At 42.2% G+C, this 22,669-nt stretch overlaps 1 protein-coding gene and 1 pseudogene across 2 annotated transcripts; both read left to right on the plus strand.

Annotated features, from left to right (window-relative positions):
- Positions 1–2,420: 2,420 nt before the first annotated feature.
- On the plus strand, positions 2,421–9,441 carry LOC308302711 (rano class II histocompatibility antigen, D-1 beta chain-like; the record flags this gene model as incomplete). Its single annotated transcript, XM_080746999.1, has 6 exons — positions 2,421–2,498; positions 2,940–2,945; positions 3,800–4,043; positions 4,967–5,107; positions 8,920–9,033; positions 9,410–9,441. 6 exons carry the CDS (start codon positions 2,421–2,423, stop codon positions 9,439–9,441), a joined length of 615 nt encoding a protein of 204 aa, XP_080603125.1.
- Positions 9,442–13,681: 4,240 nt separating this feature from the next.
- LOC308302712 (H-2 class II histocompatibility antigen, A-U alpha chain-like) lies at positions 13,682–20,858 on the plus strand (annotated as a pseudogene). The gene is made up of 4 exons: positions 13,682–13,748; positions 17,019–17,279; positions 19,237–19,519; positions 20,749–20,858. The product of its transcript is annotated as an H-2 class II histocompatibility antigen, A-U alpha chain-like (transcript).
- Positions 20,859–22,669: the final 1,811 nt, after the last annotated feature.

Consider the following 22,669-nt stretch of genomic DNA (forward strand, 5'->3'; position numbering starts at 1 on the left):
ACGCATTATTTAATGCTTTAACCATTGAGAAATAGCAGATATACATTAAGCTCACAGCGCAGTGCCGCGCTGCAAGCTTGTAGATCTGCTATTTTTGAAAAAAACATGAAAATGCGTACAAGTCTTTGAATATTTCTGACCCGATTCTATAAATGTCTTCTAAATCCTTCTATTTTTAGTTTTTTGTTTTTTGTGAAGGACCCCCAAAATGATATGTATTTGGCCATGGACCCCCATCTCAAAATATTTAGTTCCAGGGACCACCCAGAGGTAAATATTTGAGTTGCAAATATTCGCTTAAAAAATACATATATTCAAAGATCTGCACACATTTTCACGACTTTTCAAAGATAGCAGATCTACAAGCTCGCGAGTGCCGCGCTGTGAGCTTGTAGATCTGCTATTTTTCAATAGCTAAAGTATAAAATAATTAAGGCCTAGCATCTCAGTCCCCCCCCCCCCCCCCCCTTGACGCCCCTGCCTGTCTGTGGAAAGCAGGTTCTGACACTGAAAATCTACAAGATGCTTTAGAGAAGAGCATAGTGCTAAAAAAAACACACCAGGATTTTCATAGATAAGCTTAAAAAACCATGTTAAAAACTCAAAAAACTGCAAGGTAGCAGCTCTGTTTATAGGCTATGTGTAGTTCTAGATGTCACTCAATGGTTTGTTAGGGTTGTATTCCATTCACTACTATAGCCTTCTACACAATGCTTGTTCTCTGTTTGTGACAAAGGGTGCTGGGGCAGGTGTGTGTGTGTGTGGGGGGGGGGGCAGGGTGAACTTGAGTTCATAAATGTGCACATGTTTGTCTGTCTCTCTCAGTTCTCTGTTTGTGATGAATACCGGTAATAAAGTGTGTGTGTGTGTGTGTGTGTGTGTGTGTGTGTGTGTGTGTGTGTGTGTGTGTGTGTGTGTGTGTGTGTGTGTGTGTGTGTGTGTGTGGACAGGGAATTACTACTTTGTGGGGACCTCATGTCCCCACACAGATAGTACAATCGGAGAAAAAAAACCTTGTGGGGACATATTTTAATGTCCCACAAGGAAAAGGTTAGGTTTAGGGGTTAGGTTTAGGGTTAGGGTTAGGGTTAGGGTTAGGGGTTAGGTTTAGGGATAGAGGTTAGGGTAAGGCCACAGGACTTGCATAAAAATGAATGGAATGTCCCCACAAAGATAGTAGACTATGTGAAATGTCCCCACAAAGTAGCAAATGCATACATGTGTGTGTGTGTGTGTGTGTGTGTGTGTGTGTGTGTGTGTGTGTGTGTGTGTGTGTGTGTGTGTGTGTGTGTGTGTGTGTGTGTGTGTGTGTGTGTGTGCGTGCGTGCGCACGCGTGTGCACGCCCACAGCAGACATGTTCATGCTGTAATTAAGGGAACCAAGACACCCACGAAGGCGACACTTCCAGCTGCAGTGTCTGCCTGTTGCCTAACGTCTCCCTTGTGGTGTCACATTACATTTTAGCCTACAGAGCACCCAGTGCACCAGGGCAGCGGTTCTCAACCTTTTCAGGCCACGACCCGCAACATAATCATATTTGAACTGGGGACCCCCCCCCCCCCATCCCTCCTGCACAAGGACTTGGTATTGTACAGTAGGAGTTGGCAGTACATTTAGTTTGACTCGATCTATTCCATTGTGAAAATAGCAGATCTATGTATGCTCATAAAGCCTCGCAACCCTAAAGGTCTTTGCACACTGCTGCGTTTTTCGGGCCGAATATCGGAGGGAATAAATAAACGTTAATAAAAAATAAAAAATAAAATCACGTTATGTCAATCACGTTTGCACACTGCTGCCCGTTTCATATTTATTTTCGGACCAGGGTTGACTTTTTCGGATTTTCGCAGATGTCGCTATGAGTACCTTGCTCTCTCTCTCTCTCTTTTCTCTCTCTCTCTCCCTAGCCTCCGGATTTCGGATTTCCAAAATGCAGCGAAAGACCGCAGTCTCAGTGCAGTGTAAATGGTAAATGGTGCATCTATGTAGCGCTTTTATCCAAGGCGCTTTAGATTGTGCATTACATTCACCCATTCACACACATTCATACACCGATGGCAGAGGAAACCATGCAAGGCACCAACCTGCTCACCGGGAGCCATTAGGGGTTCAGAGTCTTGCTCAAGGACATTAACTCAGGGGGAGCCCGGATTCGAACTGGGAACCCTTTGTGCTCTAATAACGGTTTCTCTACCGGAGCTATGATGCCCCTGTGTGCAATCAGCTTAACCCAGATGATAGACAAGCCAGTGGGCCAATCATGTGCTGTCTCTCTGCTCTGTGGGCCGGTGATACTGAAGGATTGGCCCTCTCCACTTAGTGGTCGCCCAGCCTAAAAATGACTGTAACTATCCTAAAATGGTGAGGAAAAAAAAGCCCCACAGGGCCACTTGTATAGTCGGCCGAGCGGGCATGCCGGATGCCCAGTCCACTCCTGAAAATTGGCCAGGCACTCAAAACGGTGCTGGTTTGCTTCTCCCAGCGGGCAACGGCTGATGTGAAACGTGGCCTTTAACATTAGGGTTAAACTTAGATAGTTTACAAGGCCCCCCCCCCCCCCCCCCCCCATTACAACTGAGTCACAATCTAGTGTAGTTTTGATTTGACGTCTGCCTAGTAACAAGTGATGGGAGTGAATGGTTTTTTTTCATTGGTTGTTGTGTAGTCTACAATGTAGTAGACTGTTGGAGAAGTGAGTCAGTGCTCAGTTCCTCATCCAAAGGTCAACTCATATCCGACCTCGACTGAACTCTAAAACACCCCAATCATCAACACTTCAACTAAACTCTGAAACATCTCAACTCATCAACACTTCAACTAAACTCTGAAACATCTCAACTCATCAACACTTCAACTAAACTGTTAACATCTCAACTCATCATGATGACTTCCACTAATCTCTGGCTCTGTGTTTCGCTGTGTTTCATGTGTTTCCAAGGAGCAGGTAAACTTTATTTAATTACTTAAATATGGCTTTCATGAATTGAATTGCTTTCATATGAAAAGGAAAACAAGTTATGTTCAAACGAAACTAATTAAGCATGGCGATATAAGCCTTTTCTATGGGCTACTGAAGCATTCATTGCTCACCTTTGCTGAGGTAGAGAAAGGAAAAACTAAAGTGATGCTGCTATAATAATATAATAATATTGGATATGGTTAGAAAACACTGAGGGACATAATTATATTCAGCTCTAAATGTGTCAACTGAAAAAAAGAAAGAAAGTCTGTATGAATTTGCATTAGTCTATAAGCCAATATGCATCTAAGCAAAAGATCATGTCACAGAGATTTTTTTGTTGTGTTATGAAAACATTCAGTGCACAAACGTTTTCACAAAAAAAATATTTTAGGTTTGGCACGCTTTTTTTTCTTTTCTTTTCTTCCTCCTTTTTTTTTTGCATTTAGAACAAGGTACAGTGTGCTAATTAAACAGCTATGCATGATTTGTGGCACACACAACTTCCCCAGAGCAGATGTGAGTTTCAGTCTAAGCCTACCCATGCATGAGTGTCATATTTTAGTCGTCTGTTTAGGTCTAGTTTTAGATGGGCTTAATATTGATGACATCAGGGATCTCCATATATGGGCATAGAAGGGACAAGGACTAACACAGAGATCTTCATATACTGTCATTAATTTATTAGTGAATTCATTTTCCCATTGACTTGATTGAATGGGGAAAATTCAACATTACATGACATTAATTTGCAAAATTCGTATCACAGCAATTGCATCTTTCAAGTTTAGTTTACTTTTCTCTTCCCAGATGGATTCCTGAACTATTTCACCTCTCAGTGTGTGTTCAACTCCACTGAGCTGAAGGACATACAATTCATCAGATCCTGGTTTTACAACAAACAGGAGCTGACCAGGTTTGACAGCAGGGTGGGGCAGTTTGTCGGCCACACAGAGTACGGCATCAGGCAGGCTGACTACTTCAACAGAGCTCCTGGATACCTGCCTCAGATGAGGGCCGAGCCAGAGAGGTTCTGCAAACCCAACGTTGAGGTCGACTACTCCAACGTTCTGGAGAAGAGCGGTGAGCTTCAATTCCATATTTTATTAAAAATCACACCCAATGTGAAGTGAGCGGTGGTCGTGCTTGCATAACGTCTTCAGACTAGGATTTGAGTCTAGGATGTACAGGCTATAAACGCTGAGGAAAAAGGCTACAGACATACGACGTATGACATCACTAGACAAACATGATGCTACGTACACACATTTTGCTATGGCAAAACGCTGAGGAAAGAGGCTACAGACACACACACAGCCACTCTATGGAGCGGTTTACCACCGCTCAAAAATGCTTTATCCATGGCGCTTTACAATCATATAGCTTAGTGATGATTATGCATTACATTCACCCATTCACACACATTCATACACCGATGGCAGAGGAAACCATGCAAGGCACCAACCTGCTCATCAGGAGCAACTAGGGGTTCAGGGTCTTGCTCAAGGACTCTTCCACACTAACTCTGGTGGGCGCCCGCCGCCCGGGATCGAACTGGGAACCTTCCACTCCCAAGCGGCAGCTCTACCAATGTGCCACTTTTTAATATAAGGGGCGGCCTTATATTAAAAAATCACAACAAGTTGTCTCAAGACAACTTTAAACGTTACATGTGCAGGACATCACTGTGATGTCAGGGGAACCACACTAACATAATCCCTTTTATGCCCATACATGGAGATCCCTGATGTCATCATTATTAAGCCCATATCTAACAGGACTTGACTCACTTTCAACCACCTCAACCCACATGGCGGCTGTGGCTCAGGGGTAGAGCGGCCACTTGGTAACTGATAGGTTCCCGGTTCGATCCCAAGCTCCCCCAGAGACAGTGTTGAAGTGTCCTTGAGCAAGACTCTGAACCTCCGCCATCGGTATATGAATGTGTGTCTAATACATGCACCATTTACCATTCATTCATATTAACAATGTTCTTCTTATTCCAGTGGAGCCCTATGTGAGAGTGACCTCAGAGACTCCCCCTGGTGGTCGTAAGCACACTCACATGCTGAGGTGCAGCAGCTACAGCTTCTACCCTAAAGCCATCCTGGTGACCTGGCTGAGAGGAGAAGAAGAAATCACCTCTGGTGTGTCCGATACTGATCTGCTGCCTGATGGAGACTGGTACTACCAGTACCACTCCTACCTGGAGTACACACCCAGGTACACACCTAATAGACACCTATACATAGAAATACACACCTCTACTGGTACTACCAGTACCACTCCTACCTGGAGTACACACCAAGGTACACACCTAATAGACACCTATACATAGAAATACACACCTCTACTGGTACTACCAGTACCACTCCTACCTGGAGTACACACCAAGGTACACACCTAATAGACACCTATACATAGAAATACACACCTCTACTGGTACTACCAGTACCACTCCTACCTGGAGTACACACCCAGGTACACACCTAATAGACACCTATACATAGAAATACACACCTCTACAGGTACTACCAGTCCCACTCCCACCTGGAGTACACACCCAGGTACACACCTAATAGACACCTACTGTATGTAATGCTGACCTACTCGTTAACTCGGATCGGATCGGATGCACACAAGGTGTCAACACGTCAATCTCTTTGATGTATACGTGTGCCCATCGACGCGTTCGACGCGTCATACAGTAAACTATACTGTACTGTAGCACCTGTACTGTACTACCGCGGTGACGAAACAAACTCCATTTTCCCGTGATCACGTGACCATGAAGTGCTGTCTCGCTAATAGACATGCAAAGCTGCTGCACAAACATGCATTTTTCTCCTAATCCAGGTTTCAAATCACCTTCACGTTCAAAACGCGGCCTTTTCTACTGGCCGTCACACACACGCTGTGGCGCAGGATTGTTAAAAACCGGTCCTGACTGAAAGAAAAGATTTTCGCGAAATAAACAGGACATGCTTGGATTACATTTACCCAGATTATTTTTTCCGTCAGGACCTCGAAGGTAGGCAAAATGGCGGGTTGCCATGGGCACCAGCAAATTAACCCTTGCATTCATCGTGGGCATCCAATGTGTTAAATAGTAAATGGTGCATTTATACAGCACCTTTATCCAAGGTGCTTTACAAGGATTTTGTAATACATTCAAACATTCATACACTGATGGCAGAGGAGACCATGCAAGGCACCAACCTGCTCATCGAGAGCAATTCAGGGTTCAGTGTCTTGCTCAAGGATGCTTCGATTAACTCTGGGGGAGCCCGCGATCGAACCCCAAGCGGCTGTGCTACCTCCTGAGCCACTGCCGCCCCTAGTTAGTTCCCTAGTTGTTCCCACGGTTAGAACAAAACAAGATGGTGAAGCAGCATGCCACTACCATGCACCACAACCCTGGAATAGTATTGACCGAATTCACGTTATGCAACTTCCTGGTGCTGACGTCACGGTTGAAGGGTAAAAACTACTAATATCCCATAGAGTTAACACAGAAATCGCAAATTTAAAGGACAACTTTGTTTTTTTACAACAAGGGTTCATATTTTAGATTGTAATTAGAGAAAAGAAAAAGTGAGTGTTAAAATGTTTTCATATGCTTCGTTTTATTGTTTTATTGTATTTATTGTGCTAAAATGTGGGGCATGCGTACGCATGGGGGCATGCGTACAAGTGGCTAAATATGTCTTTTTAGACACAATAAGCCTGCAGTTTCTTTATTGCTATTTACAGTAACACTTCTAGCCCCCATAAGTCACATCCAAACATGAAAGGCTGCGTTGTATCTTGGGAATGGTCTTATTCTGTGTAAAATGAAATATTTAGCCACTTGTACGCATGCCCCCAACCACTGAAATAATAATCTCTAAAAAATAGAAAGAAGTAAATTAAATCAATTTAACACTCATCTTTTATATTCTTTAATTACAATCTAAAATATGAACCCTTGTTGTAAAAAACTAAAGTTGTCCTTTAATGCAATTTCCAAATAGTAAATATGAAATAAGGCTAGCATGATCAAGAAAACAAGACAGTAAAAGGCACAAAGCATTATAATTTACTTTACCGTTCGAAATAATGATTTGTTGGCTTTATGTCCAGCAATTTCTATGTTACCTCCAAAGCTGACGTCAGCACCAGAAAGTTGCTGAGAAATTCGCTGAGTGCGCTGCGTGGGCGGGTCTATTCCAGGTTACAATAGTCAAGCCGAAACCCCAGCCATTCTTATGTCTAAGTTACCCATGCTCACGTTCTGTCAAGTTCATTAATTAAAGGGAACAAAGCAGGCTCTTTGTGTCTCCATAGGGAACCACTGCTGGTCATCAAATTATTGGCTTAGGAATGTGACAAAAGAAAAGTCATTTGGGGGTGGACTATCCCTTTAAACCACTCCAAGCTTCATTACATCTCACTGCTGAAATCATCAAATGTCTTTAAAGATCACACTGTTCATATGATCAGAGCAGGCACGTAGACATCAAAGGGGGCTTGAGGCCCTACCATTTTATCCGTCTGTACAAAATCTCCACTCCAGACGAATGAATTAATGCAGTTTTCACTATGGTGAAAGAAATGCAAATGTCCCCTCTTTCCATGCCATACCTGAAGGCAGCATTCAAGAGAAACTTCTTGTCTGGACTCTTCTGAACCTGAAAGCAGTATCTTAAGAATTGCCCTCTCTCTCTGCCGTTACGCCACATCTCCAGTATTCACTTGTTTATGCTTAGTTCAGTGTGGTATCAAGCACCGAAAATAGCATACCTCCAAGCTCACAACGCGTCACAGGAGGTCTGCTATTTTTGATATTTTCACCAAATCCCTTTTTAGAAATTTCAGCCCCTGCCTCTCTAACATTCTCTGCACGTCCCTGGATCAAAGTGTCTCAGAGGGGTGTGTGTGTCTGTGTGTGTGTGTGTGTGTGTGTGTGTGTGTGTGTGTGTGTGTGTGTGTGCGTGCGTGCGTGCGTGCGTGCGTGCATGTGATAATCACACCACTACACTGAAGGTTCTCACGGGAAACTCCCCAGACACCAATTTCACTTCCTCATTCACTAAGCAGCCAATCAGGACCATTGTTTTGTTAAGCATCACCAGTTGCTAGGCAGAGACATGTTGACCTGAACAACCTGAGAGACAGTGGACTAGAGCTGCATGAAGGTTGCTGGTTAGAATCCCTGACCAGATGGTTCAACACATCTGTCAATCAGAGGGTTGTCAGAATGACAGCATGTCAATCAGAGGGTTGTCAGAATGACAGCATGTCAATCAGAGGGTTGTCAGAATGACAGCATGTCAATCAGAGGGTTGTCAGAATGACATGTCAATCAGAGGGTTGTCAGAGTGGAGGTCTGATGTCTAGATAGAAGCTACATGCAGATATAGTAGAATGGATATGTATTCAGTATTATTCTATGTAATTCTATTCTAATAAATAAAGTTATGTTAAAGCACTTTTGTGTGTGTGTGTGTGTGTGTGTGTGTGTGTGTGTGTGTGTGTGTGTGTGTGTGTGTGTGTGTGTGTGTGTGTGTGTGTGTGTCACAGATCAGGAGAGCAGATCTCATGCATGGTGGAACACCCCGGCCTGACCGCGCCCATATTTGCCCACTGGGGTCAGTTCATCTACTGTAATCTAATGATCTTATAGATCAGCTGTTTTCACTGTTTTATTTAAAGAGGCGGTGCCATAGTTTGGTTCTTTTTCTGTTTTCTATGTGTCTATGGAGTTAACATTACCCTAATAGACCCCCAGGTTTGGTTATAATGCATGTTAATTTATTATTAAGTGTAGAAGTGTAATACCTGATCATCATGTTTTAGGGGGGAAAGAAATGATGGCACCCGATCTTTAAATGTATGGGGGAAAGGACATTTAAACAAATCATATCCTTATGTTATTTATCTTGTATTGTATTGTAATCATATTGTATTGTATTACCAGATGACTCCATGCCAGAGCCAGTGAAGAACAAGCTGGCCATCGGAGCATCAGGTCTGGTTCTGGGTCTGGTCTTGTTCCTGACTGGATTCATCTACTTCCACTGGAAGAAACAAGGTCTTTAAAATGTTCAATCTGCTTAATTAATGAATCTGCTACCATGCAGTGGAATACATACGTTAGATCTAAAGAGAATTAGACGCCACGTCTAATTAGACTGATGTGTTGAGTTTAAGATTGGGGTCATATAAGATTAAGCTGAAATGACTCAATTCTGGGAAATTGCAAGTGTGGTCGCTCTGACGCGAGGAGGAATCCACTGGGAAATGAATGCTGTCTTACCATTTATATTTTATATGGTGATGTCACTTTTCTGTTGTGCAAAGAAAGGTTAACAAAAAGAAAGTTCACTTTGCTGGCAGAAAAGTATCTGTCTGCGTGCTGCATGTCTGTGTGTCACCTCTTTCCTTTAACATAGTTTTTCTTCTATCAGGTCGTATCCTGGTGCCGACCACCACCAACTGAAGGTGACAATGTTTACACTCTTCACACACTTCCACTAACATGTTATTATGCTTATAAAAACGCTGCTTATTCAATGTCACTATTTAAATGAAGACTTTGAAGCAATAAGCCACAATAGGCGAGTGGTTACCTGGTATTTTACACCGGCTCAGAGGCGTAGGGAGACATGAGGCGCAGCCGAGTGTTTGATGAAGTAAAATCCTCACTATAAGATTAGATTGAATGTTCATTTGATCTAATAATTCCTGCCTGTCAATCTGTCAATCAAAGTCCTTTAGTGTAGCCTGTCTATCAGTCTTGTTATGCTTACATTTTAATGATGTATCATGCATCTGGATATTGTTGTTAATTTTCACTCACTATTGTGCAAAACACTGTTAAAAATAGTAGACAACATTTATACAACTGTACACTTTTAACTGCATTTTTGTTTATATATTGATTCATACTGTTTTCTCTGTCATTCTAACTGTAAGTTTGTGTTTACAGAGATGCAGACTAGTCGTTGCTGCCCCCAGGTGGAGAGAGGAGGACATGCATGTCTTTTCAATCAACTTTTAAACAGCATTTCAAACCTTTTAACAGCAGCACAAAGATTACTTTTTCTTAGACTCTGATTAACTCTTTCCACATAAGTGAATTCTAAACAAAAAGCTAACCCTCAAATACTAACAAAAAGACTAACAGTAGCCTAATTATTGTGGACCTTATGCTGTTTGTGACCCTTCATCAAATCTATATATTCTATAGTTGTGTCATGCAGTGGCGTATCCAGAATTGTTTTACTGGTGAGGGCTGCACGATATGGACAACATTTCATATCTCGGTATTTATGCAAAATATTTTGATATCGATACGATATACAAGTTTACCATTCCAGTGTAATGCCCCAGACAAGACCCGGCCATAACAAATAAGCCAATTGGGTTCAGTTCTATTGGCACAGTAGGTTATGTGTTGGTCTGCCGAGGGAGACTGGGGTTCGATCCCAGCTCGGCGTGAAACACTATATAAGCATTATTCAAAAAACAACAAACAACAAGTCAATATCAACTCTTTATTTTTGGTACTATTTGGTTCCCACACTTGTTGTTTGATATTCTAAGTGAAGCAAAAGGCAACAATATGGCCGATATATCACCCAGGGTGATATATCGCCCATATCTATTTTTGCTATACTGATATACTGCGCATGGACATACCTCGATAACGATACGATAGTGATATATTTATAGCGGCCACACAGTACACACACACACACACACACACACACACACACACACACACACACACACACACACACACACACACACACACACACACACACACACACACACACACACTCATGAAAATAAAATAAAAATCCCTCTCCCATAAGTCCTGGTAATTTACTCTCCCAGACCAAAAGCAATTTATTGGCATACTTCTGAAGGTAAAATGCTTTACAATGTGTTGTGATTATTGTCATGGATCATTATAATCTATGAGTGATTAACTGTAATTATACAGGGTTATAAGTACATTATAATGCATGCTAGACATGAGCTTCATAGAAAGTCTTACATTATGTTAAATCTACATGGATTATTTACTCAATAAATCAATAAAAAAATGTGTTCTCATGTAATGGTCATATTTGAAACCAATGTGTTCAGTACTGATAATATATATATATATATATAGATATATAATATATATTTTAACCACTTTCAACTGTGTGTGTGAGAGTGAGGGAGAGAAGAGACACACAATATAGTGCAATCTTAATCATCTCACACTCTTAATACGTCTGAGGTGCAGCAATGCAAAGCAGTGCCCATATGCTGCCTGCAATGCCTCCAAAGAGTTTGCGGCTATAAGGACACAGTGGCACCTTTCCTGGTGCCCATTTTCGGATGAAGGATAGTGCCTTCTTGTATGGAATTATATGTCTGTCATTCAATGTTATACAAGTAAAAGAATGTAAGCTTATCCTATTAGTTGACCTTACCAGTGAACTGTACTGTCCTGAAACTGTGCCTTTTCCTATGCAAACTGACAATAAATACTTCAATCAATCAAATTTAGTCCACAATGAATTTCAAATGCATCCACTGCACCTATACATTGACAATGGTAGTTACAACGGAGCAGTTTAAAGTCATTCCCTGGATACTCACTACACACGCACACACACGCATGCACGCACACTCACGCACGCACGCACGCACACTCTTCACATAAAGTACTTACCTTACCTGCTCTGGCTATGCCGCAGAATGTCTGACAGGTCACCAGTCTGCCTCTCATTGTTTTAAAGATGAGACCAAGGGGACGCTATGAAGAGACACATATTGATTATAATAAGACAAGCTTATGTCTAATAGCCGTACACAGTGACAGTGAAGGGTAATTAACATTGTTTAGTCAAACAGCACTTACATGGGTGGAGGAGGCCTTTGACATGTTCATATGCATGTGGAAAGTGATGGACCACGATGTTGGATAAGGGCTTGAAGGCTAAAGATGTTGGGTGAGGGACGGAGGGTTCAGAGGTCAATGAATTCCCTCCGGTCAGGGCCTATAGGAACAAGAGGAAAGGACACCAACGTCATTTTCGCTATCTCGCAATTCCAACCGGCAGATTGGTCGCACCACGGGTGCCAAACTGCAGCCGGAAGTTCAGTAGAATGCACTGGAGTTAGTGGAAGCCTGTGGACCAGCTCATGAACAAACATTATTTCCGAACAATTGAGACCTTTATAAAATGCTCGTTTCAGGAAAATAAAAGAAGACAAGTCACACATTTTGTTGTTTTTCAATGTGTGCACTGTGTAATTTTATTCACAAATTTCCAACATCCCATCGTGCATTGCGCAGAATGTGCAGGCAGCTTCCGGCGCCGCAGCCGAGAGTGATCTACAAGATCACAACGGTTGCATCTGCGATGCGACGTGAGCTTGTATGTCTGCTGTTAACCGGAAGTGTCCCGCAAATAATGCTACAGTAAATTCTCGCGGAAACAGGTGGATAGAGGTATCTAAAGAGCTCAAAGTATGATTCTGAACGTGCCAAGTATCGCAAGACTGTCCACCATTTCCTGTCTGGCAACCAAATCTGGCGATACTCCCGAGACAGAAACTATTATTATCAATATTTAATGATGCACTGTGCACATCGAAAAGCAAGTGATTGTGAAAATACCTGTGATATGTCTTCTTTTATATTCCTGAACCGATTATATGACAAAGATTTTTGCTAAACAATAGTTTGTTACTCCCACAGATTTTGTCCAAACATCACGCATATATCAGCACACATAATCTTTATAGTCATTAAACCAAACAAGTCTGTCAGATTACCCTCACCATGAGTGGTCCGTTTTGAACAAAATGTCTCGAATCATGAAAACAACATGCGATTTCCATGCCATTTTGCACACACATTCCCACTAGGCCGAGAAGAAATGCTACAACTGCACTGATCTGCTTAAAAACTTGTATGCACACTCGGCCAAGGACAAATTCTGCCTTTTATAGCGCCACCAGGGGGCCAACTTATGTGAAACTTATTTTATATACTCCTTCAGATTTGATACAAATGAATATCATGCAGATGCAGGTACACATTGTCTTTATACAGATTTGTCATATTCCATTCTAAGATTGGCTAACATTGGCATCAAAAGTTTTCAGGAGTGGCTTGCTTTGAACAAAATGCCTCAAATCATAAACACAGCATCCGATTGCGGCTAAACGTTTCACTCACATTCCCACGCACATTGCCCTATTATAGTGCCAACATTTTTTTATTTTTTATTTTGGATTTCATCCAAACATCACGTACGTCGGTACACATTATCTCCATGGTCATCCGTACAGATCTGTCCAATTATTCCTCTTTCATCCTGATTGGTGAATTTCGAACATTGCTGGCCCACAATAACCTACCTGACCTGGCGGAGAACTGTGCCCTATGTTTACCTTATATTGTGTGAACACAGCCTCTGTGTTCAGATATACTCTATTATTATATTGTGTATCTGAACTCATCCTCTGACTATTAATGTTTACCTTCAACAATTCAGAATGTCACCTACTTGGAGACAGATGACACAACACTGCATCTCTAATCTGATTGGCTGATTCGTCTAAACCACAGAACAAATCCTCCTTCCTCTTTTTTCTCAGTCACCAGAAGTTCAGTTGAAGTAAACACTGTTTATTCTGATCAGTTCAGTTCAGCTGGGTTTGTATCCGTGATGATGAAGATTACAGCCACCCTCCTCATCCTCTCCTGTGTGCTTCAAGTCGAAGCCATCCCAGGTGGTGAGTGTAGCCTACTCAGAGTGCAAGTGTGTGTGTGTGCGTGTGTTTGTGTGCGAGTGCGTGCGTGCATGCATGTATTCTGAAGAGTGCAGATCAAAACCGAGTGGCAACTCTGTCGAGGTGCCACACATGGCCTACTTGTGCGCAAGCAGAGCGCACCACGAGGTGTGCGCTGCTGGCCTCATGTTCCTGATGTCTTCACCCGTTAATGAGGACATTACCAAAACCGCTTTTATATACCAAACTCTGCTGACATCATCAACAGGAATGCTGATCCCTTGTTTTAGTTTTTTTAGAACTTTACTGAACTTTACTGATTATATTGTGTTTTTCTAGATAGATATCCATTTGCATTTGTTATATTGCTGTTGATGTACTGACATATTATCTTGTTTATTATTGTGATGTTTTATCTGCTTATTGTAAGTCGCTTTGGATTAAAAGCGTCAGCTAAATGCCTAAACTGTAAACTGTAAACTGTCCCTCATTGGCTGTAGGAAGACACCTACATACATAAATACATTCACAGAATCCCAGACATTTCAGGACCACAGTCTTCAAAAAACCCAGTCACCTACATACATACCCAACCGATTTCAGTACTTGCAAGTAATTAGAAATTATTGGGGGGAAAGGTGGGTAAGGGGAATCATCGACATAAATTCCTCCCAGATTGGGGCTTTTCAATAACAACCTTTATGGAGTATGCCAAACTTTGGTCGTCTTTTTTTGCATCTTCCCATTAAAGTCAATGTAGCCGGGGACCCAGTCCCTCAAAATGGGAGAGGACCTGTGATGTTCTACCACACTTTTTATTTCTGTTTTATCTATTAGTTTGGTCATTAAGGTCCACAGAATGACAGGCCTGCTCTGCCGGAAACATTGCGAAAAGAAAGTTATGGCCATTTGTATATTCACTGTCCCATTGACTCCACTACACAGGAACAGAAAAATATTAAATAAATGAAGAAATCTGCTTTAAGTAGCATGTGAGGGCTCAAACTGGGGTGTTTTCATGATTCCGAATCCATTGCAAGCATTTGTTTTGCACGAAACACATTCCTTGGGCTAAAAAGCAGCGCTACAAAACTGACAAAAGTGATGAGTCATCACTGTGATGACTGTGAAAAGTGATGTTTCCAGCAGAGCAGGCCTGTCATTCTGTGGACCTTAATGACCAAACTAATAAATAAAACAGAAATAAAAAGTGCGGCAAAACATCACAGGTTAAACCCTATTCCTTGAGCTTTTGGGCCTGTGGGCCTCCGACTAATGGGAAAATTGAATTCACTAATAAACTTATATAAATTAACCTATTCTTCAGGATATCTCTTAGCAAAATGGAAGACACCATTCCCGATGAAGCCTGTTGATTTAACATAATGGCTTGAGAGTGCGATGCGAAAACTATGGAAGGAGTGCCAAACTTTGAGTGGTCTTTTTACCTACAGTATACCCTATGTACCTAAGGAAGCGAGTATGAACCCAATTAGTTCTCTTAAGTCTTAGACAAGCCATTTAGGGTTAAATGTTAGATTGTGTATTGCTTACCACCAGAGCCTGCGTCCATTCACCAAGGTAGCAAGTTGTCATCTGAGCAGAGGTTCAACTAACATTTATAGGGTTGGGCTGATCAGAGCAGGGCTGTCACCACTCTGACAATCAGAGCCCAGGTGTCATCATATCAGCTTGAGTGACAATGTAAACAAGCACATGATACTTCCCTTCCAATACTTGCCTAGCCTTGCATAGCCAGGCTTACTGGTCTGCGAAGAGAAAAGCCTGGTTGTTACAATATGAGGCTGAGACGGCATGGAACGGTGCGACTTCCGCCGTGAGAATTTTCACCGAATGTTGTTGTTTTTTCAAAGTGTGGTGTTCTCACAAACGTATCCCCGCTGAAAAAAGAAAAAGAAAAATGTTCTACTTCTCGCGACCCTGCGGTTGCAGTCGTAATAAACAATATCCAAACAAAAACATGGATTCTGACAAAGTTACACCTATTAAGAGCGAGTTAAGAGCTACAGTAGGTTTGTCTCACTGGGGAATGTAAACAGACCTGCACTGTGTGACGTAACTTCCCTTCCGCAGCACTTCCGCCACTTCAGTTATGCAGCCCATCTAAGGGTTAACGAAAAAGTTGACAATTCGACTCAGTCGACACCCACCAGAGAAAGTCGAAAGTCGAAGTTGAAAAAAAATAATAATAATACTTTCGATTGTGAAAATAGCAGGCGTTGTGAGCATGAAGATCGTCTATTTTCAAAATTTTTGTCTCTATTTAATTTGGACAATGTTTAATTTGCCATTTTAGAGGTCTTAAAATGTCTTTAAATTGGCACTTTAGAAATGTGCAGATACCCTCTATACACTTAAACTTTATGTTGGTTTGTTTACAGCCAAGTGAGAAAACAATGTTTCACATTAAGTTAATCATCTGGGGACCCCCCCAAAATAATTGGGGGGTTGTGTGTGTGATGACGTCATCAAAAGATAAAGTCGACTTCAACTAAACTTTTTGCTGAGTCGACTAGCAAAAAATCACAAGTCACTTGCTTGCCGCAGTGCTCTGTACTGTCTGTGGTGCTGGAACCTCTCCCCAGTCCTTCCCTCTGCTGGCCTTGGTGGAGACGCCAGTTGGATCAGGCCCCAAGCGACTCCACAGTAGCCTATGTTTCACACTGTGTTGTATGCTTGGACCTCCGTTCCCCCTTTAATGTCATCAGGGACGTGCTGGGCCCCTGATTCAGCCTTGGAAAAAGAGTTGTATAGAGGCCCTCATTGCGCGCTATAGAGAGAGATCTCTCTCTATAGCGCTGCTGCTACTCAAAGATTTGCCATTTCAGATCATGACAAGTGACAAGCCAGTGGGTCAATTACTGTACATGAGTTATATTTCGTCATTGTCGGGTGGAAACCTTGTATGTCCAAAACCATTTTTAAAATGATTTAAACTAGTGAAAACAGCCGATCTACAAGCACACAACGTCTCGCAACGCGAGGCGTTGTGTGCTTGTAGATCAGCTGTTTTCACTACTTTTGTGCGACAGCCTTGTCTGATGAAACAGGGCTTTGCTTTGCAAAAGAAATGTACACATTTGTTGGCCGCCCAGCCCCCAAAATGGAACGAAGGCCGACATTTTATTTTAAATGTTTTCCTAATGGCCGGCCTGGACCAGCCGGGAATGAACCGGACGTTCGGGAGTTGTCCCGCTTTTCCCAATGGCCAGCACGTCCCTGAATGTCATCCTTGTTTTTTTATCCTTCCAGTCATACACAAGGACATGCAAGTCATGGGCTGTTCGGACACGGATGAGAACACAGATAAAGAAGACATGTACGGCCTGGACGGTGAAGTGATCTGGCACGCAGACTTCCACCAGGGGAAGGGGGTGGAGACCCAGCCTGGGTTTGGAGATCCAATGACCTACGAGGCAGGGCTTTACCAACGAGCCTTGCAGGAGATGGAGATCTGCAAGACCAGCCTCAGCGCCGCTCGCTCCGGGCTGAAGAACCCACCAGTGGAACAAGGTACAAGAACAGGGCTGGACTGGGTGGGCGTCGAGCATGCCTGGCATATTATGCCCGGTGGGCCAACCGTTACTGGCCAATTCACCCTTTGTCAGCCTTCTGATTGGTCCCTGACAGGCCAACCAGAAAAATCATTCACTTTTGCTACCAGGGGCGGAGTTAAGTCCTTTTGTTCTTTCACCGCAGTGCGGTGATGCGGAGCACGGCCGCGGCGCAGTACGGCGCTGCGCGGTAATAGCAATTTCGATAAGTCTAATGAATAAGCTTCAACAAACTGGTTCACATGAACGATATCGATGTAACTAAGATACTCGATTGGGTACATATATTTTAAATGGGCAGAATTACAATTAAAATACATTTCATGTTGAGAGCGAGGGGCTGCGAGGCTATAGTTCCTCAATTACCTGGTCAGTGCGAGGTACCCAAGATGCACTGCTCTCTCTCTCTCTCTCTGCCCACTGCCTATTTCAGAGGATTAAACAAATTAAAACATGTATTTTCAGGGGGAAACCCCTATTTTGCAATGTAACTACTGTACTTTTTTGTTCCTTTTTGAAGCGGTGAAAACCGCTTCCAATGAATGGCTTTGTGTGTATCACGCCCATATATGGTCATTTCAGTCCAGAATGAACAGGCTTTTTCAAAAACAGAATGTCCGTTTAATTACCATGGTGATCTCAGTCCAGAATGAACAGGGTTTTTCAAAAACACAATGTATGTTACCTTATGTCCATATATGGTAACTCCAGGCCAGAATGAACAGGTTTTTCCTGTCCCACAGAATGTCCGTTTAATTACCATATATGGTGATCTCAGTCCAGAATGAACAGGGTTTTTCAAAAACACAATGTATGTTACCTTATGTCCATTATATGGTCACTCCAGGCCAGAATGAACAGGTTTTTCCTGTCCCGTACGTGCAAAATATCAGTCCAGAATGAATAGGCTTTTTCAAAAAGCAAAATGTGTGTCCCATGTCCATATAGGGTCATTTAAAAAAAAAACACAGTTCAGAATGAATAGGCTTTATATGTCCTGTACATCCAGAATATGTGTGCGGTGTCCCTCCCGGTCAGATGAATGGATACTTTGAGGATTGGTCAAGCTTCACATGATAATTTGGCCTTCAGGTTTTATCTGTCTTGTACATGCAATAGTTCTCACCTACTGCATCCCCAACTAATGCTAATCCAACCAGCACAGACCGACTTCCCCATCACCTGTGACATACCCAGAATTAGATCAGGAAAGCTGTACAACAGCTGAAAAATGGGAAAGCAGCAGGGCCAGATAACAGACCTGGGAAACTGAAATAATTATAGAGGGATGCAGTTGACAAACAACTAAGAGACCAGCAAGCAGGATTTTTTATATATATTTTTAAAAACTATTATACCGGCTGTCATACCGGCTCTCCAGACAATTCTATACTAAGATTCACCGCTTCACTTTGAACCGAGGTTTGATTTTTTATTAATATTACGTAGATGTTTTTCTTTTGGTACTTTAAATAGCAATAATGAGGCTATGAGAAATATTTTTCCCCATTCACTTCCATTATAAAAACAATCTTCCCTGGGTTTTTTGTCCCTCCTAGTAACAGAGCGACATGGGGTGGGACTTGACAAAGGGTGAATTATCTTTGCCCCCGGTTTGGGATAGTTACAGTAACTTTTGGGGCAATCCTTCAGTAGCACCGTCCCACAGAGCAGAGAGACATCACATGATTGGCCCACTGGCTTGTCTATCAACTGAATACCGGCCTAGTAGCCCAAACACAGGTTATTGTGGCTTTTATGCCCATATATGGAGATCCCTGATGTCATCAACATCAAGCCCATATCTGGGAATGCCCATATGTGGACATTGTGTCAGTCTCATGTGGTCTCAGCACAACCTCCCTTCTCGCCCACAGGGCGTCTTACTAGTGTCTCTGTGTCTATAATATCTTCAGATGCTCCTGACACCATGGTCTACACCAGAGACGAGGTTCAACTGGGAGTGGCCAACGTTCTCATCTGTCACGTGACTGGTTTCTATCCGGCCCCGGTTCGAGTCACATGGAACCAGGAACGACCTCAACCTGACCTCTGGCATCACCAACACCCTGCCGTACGTGAACAACGACGGAACCTTCTACCAGTTCTCCAGTGTGAAGTTCACACCAGAGCAGGGAGACATCTACAGCTGTACAGTCAACCACCAGTCACTGACTGCACCTGAGACCAGGATGTGGGGTAAGAACACTGTCCTGAATAAAACTGTCTACAAATAAACGTCATGTTCTCATCAAGGGTCGTCACCTGCATGTCCTCTCTGTCACCTGCATGTCCATGTCTCTCACCACATCCATAAACCTCCTCTTTGGTCTTCCTCTTCTCCTCCTGCCTTGCAGCCAGCATCCTTCTCCCAGTGTTCAAGGGTAGGGTTGGAGGATCTCTGTGACTTGCTATAGCGTCATGTCCATGGGGTCCACTCATCTCTCCTCTGCACGTCCAAACTATCTCAATCTCATCTCTTGTCTGCTCCCCAAACCTTCTAACCTGGGCTGCATCCTTGAATGTCATTTCTGATATTGTCCCTGCTTGTCAATCCTAAAGAGAATCTTAGTAGTAGTAATAGTAGCCTTGCCGAGCCATGAGTCCCATAGAGCATCGGAAGTAAACTGCCCATTCATTTACCCCATAGGGGATTTAATTATCAGCCATACAATCGTAACAATTCAATGAACACTTACCAGTAGGCTTGTGGTTGTAAAATGGTTCTATATGCTCCTGTAGAACCCCCGAGTATGTATGCAATCACTCTAGTTCATGTCAGGCCATGCTGGTCTGGATAACTAAACTGAGCGTGATTTATGGCATATATTTCAGGAAACAAGTGTCATTCGCAATGCTTTCTGTGAGTGTAGTTTCTGCTGTTTTGACAAAAATGATGTACACAGTGTTGTACCCTGCCCTTTTTTTCAGCTTTCTAATTAATCGTTGCATGCAACAACTAATGTTTATTGTCATGATTCCTCACAAGCCGGGGTGGCTTTGTGAGAGGCTTAAAAGATGTTTAAATAAATACTTTATGAAATGTCTATTGATGAAATGCATGGGGAAAACTTTTCGACACCAGAGTGAGGGAGGGGCGGGGCTTAAACTGTGACGATCTATAAGGCAGGAGCTGCATCTTCTGTATCTGTAGCGTGAGGCAGCTTGATGCACAAGTACACCCCCTTGACATGATGCTAGTACTGTATGTCACAGGGACCCCCAATCCAACCCTTGATGCTGAGTGCCAAGCAGGGAGGCATTGCGTCTCATTTGTCAGAGTATGACCCAGTGTGTGTGTGTGTGTGTGTGTGTGTGTGTGTGTGTGTGTGTGTGTGTGTGTGTGTGTGTGTGTGTGTGTGTGTGCGTGCGTGTGCGTGTGTGTGTGTGTGTGTGTTTCTCTCCAGATGTGGACCATGACCTTCCAGCTCCACCCAGCATGGGTCCAGATGTGTTCTGTGGGGTGGGGCTGACCCTGGGAATGCTGGGGGTTGCCACGGGAACCTTCTTCCTCATCAAAGCAAATGAATGCAACTAAAACATCAAATGAAATATGAGCAAAATGTTTATGAATACAATATATGCTGCAGTGTGTCTGTGTCTTTGACGTTTGCAGTAGCATTATGATTTTGGCCATTGCTTACAAAGAACGATCAGAAAGCTAAAAAATACAGATTACCACCAGTCATGTGGTTATAGTAAACTATTTAGTTTGTTTGTTTTTTTAGTCTATAGGCCAGTAGTGCTCAAAATAACTAGATTGAACTGACAGACCCTTAAAGGGATATTTCACTTTCAAAACAACTTTTGGTCATTTTATCATCTAATCAGGCTCTTGGGAACACCCAGGACAGTTTTTGAATTGCTTGATTCAGCATTTAGATATTTGATATTCATTTTCCCCCTTCCTAAAACCCATTTTGCAACTTCAAACTACATTTTAACCAAGACAGATTCAATGAAAACACTTATTTTTTTTCTGTTGACTCCTGAGTCCTGACACCCTCTGAATATGCAGGTTTTTTCTTCGAGCCCCGGAGGGGATATTAGTAGCCTAGTGTGTTAAACCATGCAATGCTTTATAAACCAACATTAGTATATTAAAACATTGGATGCCATTATTTTGGTAATTATTTGGCTATAGAGTGCCGGTTACCATTGACTTACGCTTTATTTTGAGGAGCCCAAAAGAGCCCTGGAAGCCATGATTGTATCCATGTTGCGGAAATCCACGTTTATTTTCGGTAGTGAAATTAAAATCCTAACCGCGGCCGAACGTCACGGCCCAGTGTTGCTGCGAGAAAAAAAAACGGTTCTCGGCGGTTCACAAAGCGTTTGTGGAAGTAGATTCGGAGATAAAGCAGTTTCTTTGCACCAGCAATGAATAGGAGCCTATGGAGATTTGTATGCTTCCTGATACTCGCAGCCCGAGTTGCATCATGGGATGTTGTGTTTTTGCTCCCCAGTTGCTACCGCAACTTCTGTTTACCTGGTAACCATGGTAACCAGGTACGATGTCTCCAAGCGTCTTAGCAGGGAATCGGAGCTCATTAACCATTAACCCTAAGACTCCTGTGGACGGCTTAGGAATCTAGTGTGTTAAACCATGCAATGCTTTATAAACCAACAGTAGTAATGTTAAACCACACCAGGTTGAAAGTGGTTAAAATATGTATATTTCAATATGACCATTATAGATGAGAACACATTGGTTTAAAAAAAGACCATTAGATGAGACCACACTGGGTTATTGATTTATTGATAAAACAGTCCATGTTAGATGTAACATAATGTAAGACTTTCTATGAAGCTCATGTCTAGCATCCATTATAATGTACTTATAACACTGTATAATTACAGTTAATCACTCATAGATTATAATGGTTCATAACAATAATCACAACACATTGTAAAGCATTTTATAATGACTCATGTCAAGTATCACAACATTATAATAGTTGTAACACATTACAATAATGTCAATGCATTATAGAGATTACAAATATTTAGTCTTTATAAATCATTATGAGTGGTCATTGAGTTTTAAGTAAAGTAATGATATTTCTGAAAGTGTCAGAAACATAGATTTAATATTTGTTCCCGCAAAGACGTATACTGACTTCTAATCACACTATAATGCATTATAACAGCGATTACTAATGGGATATAATATTATTATACTGTGTTAAACTATGATAATTATATCACTCTTCAGATACACTCATGGCCAAAAGCATTAAGTCAGTGAGTGAGCAGACATTATGAAGTATTATAATTATAATTATGAAATGCTTTATAATGTGTTATGGTTATTATATAATATGACTATCTATGAGTGATTATAAATAG

The sequence above is a fragment of the Nannobrachium achirus genome, assembly GCF_963921795.1.
Source record: "Nannobrachium achirus genome assembly, chromosome: 18".
Classification (NCBI taxonomy): Eukaryota; Metazoa; Chordata; class Actinopteri; order Myctophiformes; family Myctophidae; genus Nannobrachium; species Nannobrachium achirus.